At 38.9% G+C, this 10625-nt stretch overlaps 1 protein-coding gene across 9 annotated transcripts in view; it reads right to left on the reverse strand.

Annotated features, from left to right (window-relative positions):
* MTMR1 (myotubularin related protein 1) overlaps nucleotides 1-10625 on the reverse strand; it is a 64980-nt gene that overhangs the window by 53904 nt on the left and 451 nt on the right. For 2 of the 9 annotated variants that reach the window (XM_015413179.1, XM_015413172.1), the window contains exons 2-5: nucleotides 7589-7609; nucleotides 6966-7071; nucleotides 3715-3738; nucleotides 240-290 (exon numbers count right to left, since the gene is read on the reverse strand). In XM_015413179.1, coding sequence (XP_015268665.1) covers nucleotides 240-290; nucleotides 3715-3738; nucleotides 6966-7071; nucleotides 7589-7609 — 202 coding nt within the window. The remainder of the gene's footprint in view (nucleotides 1-239; nucleotides 291-3714; nucleotides 3739-6965; nucleotides 7072-7588; nucleotides 7610-10625) is intronic. The other 7 variants (XM_015413186.1, XM_015413193.1, XM_015413204.1 and 4 more) reach the window with 7 other exon arrangements.

Genomic DNA, 10625 nt, shown 5'->3' on the forward strand with positions numbered 1-10625 from the left:
CAGAAAACACTGCTTTACACTATCCATTGGCTTTGATGGATAATTAGCTGCAATTATGTGTCATAAATCCTGAATCCAAAGAAAAAGAACCCTAGGAAAAAAGTTGTATATTTCTACATGACCTGAAAAACATTTTGAAAATACTTCTGGATCTTTTTAGAACAAAGAGTTTTCACATCTCCACTAACACAGTAATATAGTATTTAGTTATGGAACAAAAGGTAAGTAAAACTTGCCACCTGATCAACTTCTGCGTCAGAAGGATAGCCATTGTGTCCATCCTGAATCTCCTGAATAGCATGATGCAGCAGTGGGCAAGCAGAAGCAACAGGGAAAAAACATGCACATAATAGGTGAAAGGACAGAATTTCTTTTCTTTCTTTTTTTAAGAGACAGTAGATACTTTAACATCAATGTACTTCTTGCATCCTGCATTTATCAAGTACATCAAGCATATATTCTGCACCTGTAAGATCCAGTTTAAAAAAAAAACATATTTGAAACTAACTGGAACACATGCCTCTCAATCCCTTCTACAGTTACGTTCAGATACCAGAGAACATGAAGTATGTACTGTCTTTATGAATCAAGCAATCTTTAAAACAGCAAAGACAAAATGTAGAATATAAAGTAGGCCACATGCTTGAAATGACAGAAGAAACTGATTATAGCATACTGTGGTAGCACAGAAAGAAAGGGAGGGGGAGAGGGAGAGAACGAGAGAAAAGCATGCAATGACTTGCATAAAACAGTTACATAGTTTCCATCCCCAAAGTTTAATTGTCTTATCAGAAGACTTGCCCGTTACACAAAATCACAAATCAGCAAAATACTTCAGGATTAGGTTGTTAACCATTTCTGTTATTATGCTTTGTAAACTTTTGTGGTTTGAAATGTTTTTTCAAAAGTATCAACTGGGTCACAAGAATGCCATTTGCTATAATATTCAACAGTTGATTTCTGTGCACTCATCCAGTTTCCATCTCAATTTATAAAGAACCCCTCTGAAATCTCTGCAACAAAGTGAAAGATCACTGGAACCCGTAAGAGGTTTTTTTCACTACATCTGGCTGGGTGAGGGTCAGCTAGTTAACAGTTTCCATCACAAGGCTGTCTCCATCCCGGGTTAAGTGCCAGATAACAAATGTAAAGGAGGAGAAACTATTAATGGGAAAAGCAATATTGCACATTGCTCAGGCTAAAAAATGAAAGCTGACTGTGTCATAGACACAATTTTCTTTGGACATCCTTTTTCAGATGATATGTGCACACTGAATGCATGGGAGGCAATAGGAGAGAAGAGAGTGAAACTATGGCAGTAGGTCTATAGCGCGGACTGTCAAGAAAGACTCTTTGTATATACAAAGTGCAGGTGTGTAGGCTTCTTCACACAACTGGAGATCCTCCTTTTTGCAGAGCCTACTTGTGTACTTGTATTTTTGTCACAACATTGCTCTCCCCCATCCCAGACAATGTACACACATTGATGGTCTCAAAAGGGCTTAAACAGATCTAGAAAATTTATGTTACATGGATTTTGATCTCAGGATTATCTGAAAAGGCAGTATACTTCCACTGTTCTTGATGAAGGCATATCAAGGCCTGACACTTTGCAAGAAGCTATAATGCACCTCTGAACTGTGGCATTTCTGACTCTAGCTTGCTACCAATGTGCAAGCACAACATAACACACAGCTGGCAAGGTCTTATTGGACCAGCTTGTTGACTGAGACTGTGCAGAGGTTCCATATGGCTTCCCCCCAATAGTTCATGTTACACAACAAAGTAGTATTCAGCTGACCTTAAAAAAGCCAATAGCTAAAATTTCAAATTATAAAAGTTTCGCACATTTTTACTTTAATAAAGTATAGATCTTCAAAACACATCTTCCACATGTCAAGAAGGCAGCTCAAGAGAACAGATGCATTTGCATTGTATTCCCAGATAAGAAAGAAATTCCCAGATGAGAAAGAAAAGGACAGTTTTGAGGAATCAGATACAGAGATGCAGAAGAGAAGGCTGAAGCTGTGCAAACTAAAAGAATTATGTCCTAAAACTTAATAGTAAGAACTTCAAGAAACACATACTGGGCACCTGGTGTCAAGGAAAAGTAGGGAAGATCCATGACCATCAGCAGCTTCTCCTGATGGATCACAGTAGCCTTTCTGTGTACTGGAAAACTTTTTAATCTTGCCCATTTTAAGATCTGTTAATGTATAATGCTTTGTGCATCACCATTATTAAACAGATAGAAGTCCCTTGGTAAAAGAAGGCAAAGTAGGTAACCAGTTCTCAGTTTGTTAGCACTGTACAGTGGCCGGAGGCAAGCTAGTTCGGTATTAGAAGCATTTCTTTACCATGCAGAGTTCCACATACCTTTGGAAGCATAACAACTTGGTGCATCTTTAAAAAAGCATTAAAGGAGACAGAGGCAAGAGGAATAGGCTCACCTTGTGGAACAGACAAAATTATATCAAATAAGAGGACAAACTGTAGCTTCAGTGTGAAAGCAGAGTGACCCAGAGGATGATTTAAGAAAAGTCCTTGGCTTGAATATCACATCTGCCACAAAGTTCTTATGTGGCCTTTGCCACACCTCTTTTAGCCTCAAGACACACACCCCACCTGTAATATGGGGACAATAATGCAGGGTTGTTGTAAAGATTACAACAAGATAAGGTATATGAGCTGCTCTAAATATTTGTAAGTGCTATACAAATGTTCAGTGTCATCTTCATATGCTAGAAACTTATGTTAGCCTTCCAAGGAAATTCTCAGAAGCTACTAACTTACAAGAATTCTTAGCAGACCCTCAATTAGTCATTTGTAATATGCTGATGGCCAGAAAGGGTGGGTGGGGGTCACATCTGCAATCTGCAACACTTTCCCTGCCCAGCTGCTTGGAGATGAACTTCACTTATCACAGGCAACTAGGCTAACAGCCATTTACATTCTTCTTCTAAGCTCAGTCTTCTGGGGAACACTGGGGAAAGGGAGTAAAATTTTGGCATGAAGAAAATATGTTCACACAGTTGTCCTTGGAACCAGTTTTTTGAAGCCATCCATCCTTCCACTGTCTTTGCTGATTTGACACTGACGGCAGCAAATACTGCACACACAGCTTTCATAACCAGAATGAACACTAGAAGACACATTTTAGCAAACCGAGAACAGATATAAAGGTCACTGTAGTGGTGCCTAACTTGGAGCCCAGATTTGAATTTTGCATTAAGCTTCTAAACAATTATGGTGACATGTGCATAAATGAATGCATGAATTGAAATCTTATTTACTTAGGTCAGACTAAGACTTACTGCTTTTTTCTTAGGCTTCTCCTTCTAATATCTTTAGCACATAGAATGCATTAAGGTTGCTAATACAGTACTCTGCAGTCCAAAGCATGTAAGCATCAGCTGAGAGGGCCCATTTTGTCAAAATTAATGTAATAAAACTTAAGTTAGTACCAAGCATTTCTAACATAACTTAAATATACTGCTCTTTCACACACTGGCTTTTATTGCTCATGAAAATGCTGTAATGTACATAAAACATTTCTATGGCAAACAAGCTGCTGTACTGCATAGCAAGATGGCCCAACTCATTTAAAGCAACCATGAAGTAGAAAAGAACACTGAGGCACACTGAGTTCTCAACACAGCACAAAAACACAAACAGGTAAGAGCCTGGTTTGCCAGTAGCCACATTTAGTCTTACCCTTATAGTAGGCCTCCTGTATACCTGTTAGTTAAAATACAGATATTATCCAACAAATCATGTATTCAAATCTGAAATCAGGCAGTACCACCCACTGCCTGGTGCTTTACCACCCCATGTTCTTGAAGAGTTTTAATGAGCATGATACTGTTACATGATCACATTGCCCAAGACTCAAGTGGAGGGAGTCAAGAGCCCCTAAGCTTCTAGGGGCTCTTTCCTACTTTGAACATTCTTCTGCCTCCCTGATTAATTATTGGTGGGCAAAGTCAATCAAATCACTAAAGTGAGGTAAGGATGAATTACTTTGTCAGTGTACAATGTAATTATGATTGTGCTACTATTTATCTGAATTTTTAATAGGAAAAATAGCAGCAGTGAAAACACAGGTTTGGACTACGGCAACAACATGCCACTATTTTCATGGCTTCTGCACAAACTAGTCTGTAACATTCAGATAATTTATAACCTGAGTAAAAAACCCCACCTGATTCAGTATACATAAGGCACTCTGAAATTAAATGCATCAGTTCCACTGAAATAAACAGGGCTTAAATTAGTTCCTCTGATTCTTGATTGTGAGTTAATCTGGTGTGTTTTTTAATCATGATACTTTTCTAATAGTTAACAGGTATGAAACTGCAAGTCATGGCTTCTTCAAAATCAAAAGTATTTTTAAATCAAACAAACAAGTCTCTTGTTCAAGAAACAGCCATTTGAACTTGCAGTCCATATTTTATACCCATACCCAAAAGGTGGGCCTCAATGCCTAAGATAAAATGTTAATGCCCATGATGTAAAGAACCCTAGAAATCAACTACAAACAATACAGTATTCCTACTGGTTTCCAGCCTCATCACCCCCACACCTGAAGGGGCAACATGGTTGTACTAGCAGAGAATCATCTGCTTACTCATCAATAAACTCAAAAAGGCTATGATAGTGAAGAATAGTTTTGTACTTCCTTACATACAACTTTAAACTGGCCTACAGTGCCATGGCTACAAAGAAAGTTGGGATATGAACCTTTATTCTTCATTGCTATCAAACAGGGTAAACCAGAGTTTAAAGCTGTTTACTACACTTTAAAACACAGGTGAGCTACCTACACAACTACACAAAACTACCTACACAGGGTCTTGCTAAATTTTTGGTAGTAATATCTGCCATCAAGTATTCAACCTAACACTGGGAAAGGGAGATGAGGGGCTGCCTGTCAAATGGCTCAGTCAGCTAAAAGTGCCTTCTCTGGCTAAGCAAAGAAATAGCAGATATTAAAGTGAAGCCACTCTGCTCTTGAAAATTGTATCTGAACTCCCAGGTGCATTTAATTCCAAGCTCTAACTTGGATTCTAAAGTTATAGTACAACAAATAGTTGTAATGGCAAATTTACCACAATACTTTATCAAAGACTGCAACCTGATCAACAGGCATTTTGCTGCCATGCATTACAGGAGAGCAGGGTTTTTTTCTGAGCACACTATGTTGACTGTGTCTACATAAAAAGACATACTGTGAGGAGAATGTTTAAAGAAACCATGATCAAACATGCCACCACGGATTCATCTTCAAACACAGGTGGAAAATTACCTACATGCACAAGAGTTTAAAAAGTGTGATAGTTTTAGAAGAGAATCCACCTCTTCTTGAACACCAAGTGCATGGACAAATTAATTTACATGAACAGGTTTTGGGAGTTTTCTGAAACTGCAAAACAGAAGAAAAAGACGAACTCTTTGCTTGCAATCTATCACATTTGAGGACTCAAATTAAACAGGAGTTTTATATGTTGAAGGGCACCCAAAAATCATATACAGTAGATACTGATGTAAGATTTTCAAATATAAAATATTATTCTCTTGACCCTTTTTTCTTTTGTTAACTTGGATTTTTTTATATTGTTTTTTATTATATACAACAACAGGCTGCACCAATGGCATTTTTTGCCAGACAGAACACCAAGAAACTACAGTAATGCTTAGGGGGTTCAGGCACAAACTGTATTACGAACTGAAGTACATCACTAATTTGGGGCGGTTTACGAACCTCAGTTCGTGCCATCCTGCCCTCACAAGCTACAAGAATCTCCCACTAACATTCCAGGTGGGTTCATGTGGTTTGTGTCAGCAGACATGCTGGTGCCAGTGGCGGGGCTTGGAGAAGCCATTTAAAGAGACTGTGGTCTCTTTAAATGCCTTCTCCAAGCTGCGCCGCTTGCAAAAACCATTTCCCTTGGAAGCGAGGGGGGGGCAAAAGGGATAGCTGAAATGGCTTGCAAAAGTCATTTAAAGGGAACATTCCCTTTAAATGGCTTTTGCAAGATCTTTCCCCCTTTCCATTCTGCTGGCCTCAGGGAGCTGCTGCTAGAAGAAAGGAGAGAGGGAAGATCCATGAACCTCACAAACCAAACCAGTTTGCAAACCGGGGGAGGTATGTCTCGGTTTGTGGGACTTCACGAACCACGAACTGGGATGAACCTCCATTTCCCCAGTTTGTGCCCATCCCTAGTAATGCTAGTGATAACTGTTGGTTTTGTAAAAGAATCAGGAGCAAATTTCCTTCATACGTGGTGGCATAGTGACAGGGGAAAAATTTTTTGGAACAGGGTAATTCAATTACTGACAGTGGCTTTTCAGTACAAGTTAACCATTCCATTGAACATATGTTACTGAACGATGTAGCCTCAATCCCTAAACAATACCAGATTATTGTTGGCTGCAAGACTTTTCTTTGCAAAAACATGGAAGTCAAATCATAGACCATTAGTTAGAGACTGGATGATTAAAATGAAAGACTTGTTTAAACTGTTAATTTTATTGCAAAAGCATCAAGATGCTAAAAAATAATTAGATTATGGTACGCTGTAATCTTAAAGACAGAAAAATAGATATAATGAAATTGGAGGATATAATTGGAGGATATAATAATTATAGCTAATTAAATTGTTATAATTGGTTAGTCATCTCTTACTGTACGGTTGCTGAAATAGTTTACATATTTTGCATTATTTTGAAGCAGTATTTTAATTTATGCAGTTTATGTAGTAGTTGTTTATCTTTTCTTTGGCTACATGCCCTATCATCTTTCTTTTATTGTACTTTATTGTCTGACCCTTATTTTAAAAGGCAAAACAATACATTTCTAATTTAATGCCACATTATTATTCTAAAGTTCCTTTTCTATCTTGTTTGTGGTAAAAAGTTGTGTGACCATGAATACCTATATTAAATGAATAAATAATAAGACTTACCCGGTACTCTCTGGATACACTCTCTGCGGGCATAGAACCTGAAATCTGACTAGAAATTGTAGCAGCAATGAGTTGCTTACACCATTCAACATGGGATCCTGTGGGGCTGCAAGAACAAAACATCATATCATATGTAGCTGAAGATTCCCACTCCACAGACATGTTTACGTCCTAATGGCACAACTCAAAGTACTGGCTACCAGAATATTACTTCCCCTCCCGCCCCATTTCATGCACAGATTCCCTCCTACCACAGCATGCCCCAACATCTGAATACTGAAAACAATAGCTTGCAAAACAAATATCAAAATCATATGATTTCAAACACACTTCAAACCATGATTTCAATTAGTGCTAATTAAATTTGCTTGATTCAGACATGGCAAACTACTGTTATTGCAACCCCCCCGAAAATTAATATTGGACTTTGTGCATGGGGGTGGAATGCAAATCTACAACATTATTTTTCACAGTTCAGAAGATCACCTAAATAACTGATAATTCAAAACCCAAATGCTGTTGCAAGATGTTAAAGGAACTAATAATAAATGCAACAGTAATTAGAGAGTGATTAGAAAACAAATGCTGGTTAGCAAGCTTTTACCTGGCCCCAGTAGCCTTACCGTGTATGCAATCTAGAACTCCTGGGAAGAAGAATTGGATAAAAACCAAATAAAAATAAATAAGAGATCAGGACCAAGGAATCATGGCTTGGATAAAAAGTCTTGCTTCTACTTGTACTGTGGAGATGGTCCTCCAGAAAAGCGTGTTTTCCTCAACACTAGGAGCTGCAGCTCATGAAAAGAACCTAGCATATAAGGAAAGCCCTGTGCAGCAGAGGGCCACATCCACAACAGATAAAGATGGGCACAAACAGAAGCAAGGGTTAGGATCCAAGTGCATGTTCCTATTATTTATTAATTTTAATGTATAAAACTTATATCCTGCTTTTCCCAACAGAACTGAGCCCAAGTTTCCCATCAGATTAACCCAGTTGCACTTAAGCACTACTTGGAAATGAGTCCCATTTTCAATTGAAAAGGTCCTTACAATATATATCTTCAAGACTGCACCTTTTATGCATACATACTTGAAAATAAATTCTATTGAAATGAATACTAACTGCTTCAAAGCACGTGTGCTCTGAACTGGGAAGAGGTACCTAACAGGTGAATTCACCTGGTAGAGCCAGATAAGTATTTCACATGGAAGAAAGGTTCAAAGAACACCACAATCTTTAACATTTTAAAAATCATACAAAACAGTTGTTATTTTTTCCACTAAATGGAGAAAAGGGGGAAATAAACATATAAGAAGTCCAGTAATGATAAAATAACAAAATAATGAGTTGGACCCAACCAGCTTTTTCATTCAATCACATCTAACTCTCCTCTTTACTATAACCCCTGCCCCACATGGCTTTTGTTCATGAAGGTCTCATGATTCCCAGCATAGCCTTTTTTGGTGGTCAAATGGAACTGTGCTCCATTTGCTCAATGAAAAGTTAGACAATAAGAGTAGAAGATCTACAGTCTCTTTTTTGTTGAAAATATGCAAGGGGTGGCAGGAAAAACAAATAATAGAAATAGTTTTTAGAACTAGTGAATTCATTAATTTAAACTGGGTGACCTATGGAGCATTCTCCAACCTTAGAGAGGCTCTTTCTTCTGGAATGTCCAAACACTCAGGAAAAACATTAAAGTGTAGCATAGGAAAGATTCACAATCCTTGCACAAGCAAGTCCAGTATTTTGCATTTACATAGTACTTTAGCAACCAAAGAGGGGCTGTGGTGGTTCAAATGGTTATGACGCTGAACTGCAGACCTGAAGATCAGTAGATCGGCAGTTTGAGACCCGAGTGCTGCATGACGGAGTGAGCTCCCGTCTCTGGTCCTAGCTCCTGCCAACCTAGCAGTTCGAAAGTAAGAAATTGCAAGTAGATAAATAGGTACCACTTCGGTGGGAAGGTAACAGCATTCCGTGCGCCTCAGTGTTTAGTCATGCCAGCCACATGACCATGGAAATGTCTTTGGACAGCGCTGGCTCTTCGGCTTGGAAACAGAGACAAGCACCACATCCCTAGAGTCGGATTCGACTGGCTTTCGAGCAAGGGAAAGCTTTACCTTAGCAATCAAAGTGCTTCACACTGACATTTCTGCAGTACTTAACAGCAGCCTTCCAAGGTAGGTCGATGTTATTTTCCCAGAAGTGCTGATCTGGGAGGCTGAGCGTGACTTTCCTAATGCAACCCAGAATGTCCATGGCAGAGACAATATTCACACTGGTGATGCCGAATGGGAGCACGCAGGCACAGATTTGTGCATCACTGGCGACTTTCTTACATGCTGTGTGTTTAAGCTCTTTAAATATGCTCTTAGTATCTTAGTTATCTGCCTGGGTGCTGGTAGGCAAACACTTCCCCCAAGTTAATGTGGCCCTAGGTAGGAAATTAAAAATCGTATGTAAACCGCTCAGAGACCCTTCGGGGTTCGAGCAGTATATAAACTGAAAGTTAAATAAAATAAATAAAATAAAGTCATGCATAACAGCACTGTACAACTGGACTAAGGGCAATAGGTTTATATTATATTCCTAAATGTTGTATATAATCATGCTAGACATGACCTCGCTTAGATGTTCTCTTGTACAAATCAATGGCAAAAGCGCAGGAAAACGGTATTATTATTAATCCATTTAGAATTTTATTTATAATCATAGCAGGGAACAATCCCAACCAGAAGTTCTCCAGTACTATCCCACTGAAATGAACGGGAGCTTCGACTCATGAAAGTTTATATCAAAATAAACTTATTAGCCTTTAAAGTACCACAAACTGTTATTTTTTGTTGTTTTGTTATAATGCTGTGTAACATTTTATTTATTTCATTCGATTACACATTACACTTAATATCAATTCACAAATCTAAATACATATTATGCTTATTTCATACAGCTCCACCTGGAAATTCTCCTGTGCAAGCACCCTAAGAAGTAAGCCACACTTGCACAGAAGCTATTTAGCACATTTTTATTCCACATTTTCATAAAGAATACACGGTTCCTCCTCCAGTTGATCCTCATAGCAAGTTATGCTGACAGAGGTCACCCAACAAGTTTCATGTCAAGTGGCATTTTTTTATTTGTGCGTACGTGCACGCACAAAACCTGCATGCATATATAACTTGGTGTGTGTGTAAATCAATGTGTGTATTATCATCTCTCTCTATATATAAATACATATATCTCTGTGTTGCAGAGGGAGGGATAGCCATGTTGGTGTGCTGAAACCAAAACAAGAGAGCCATGACACCTTGAAGAATAAACTTATTATGGCAGAAATTTTGTGCATATGTGTGTGTGTATATTCCTATAGTCAGTACATGTGTCTGTGTGGGAGCATGTAGTCTCTGTGTAGTTTGTATACAAAAGTTAATTTCCCTGTGTGTCTCTTTCTCGCTCCTGGAAGCCAAAGCAGGGAACCTGGGGGGAAAGGGTCCACTCAGGGGCTCTTAGACCCAGTTCAGCTCAGCCCCCCTTTCCGCACGGCGGCTGCAGCATTTGCCCTCCAACCCAGCCAGCAGCCCTCTCCGCCTCCTAACAGATGCATTCATTCCTCCGCCGGCTGGTCACACTGCGAGGGCTTTAAAGGCGGGGGGGGG

Source organism: Gekko japonicus, unplaced genomic scaffold, assembly GCF_001447785.1.
Source record: "Gekko japonicus isolate JY-2015 unplaced genomic scaffold, Gekko_japonicus_V1.1 scaffold905, whole genome shotgun sequence".
Lineage (NCBI taxonomy): Eukaryota > Metazoa > Chordata > Lepidosauria > Squamata > Gekkonidae > Gekko > Gekko japonicus.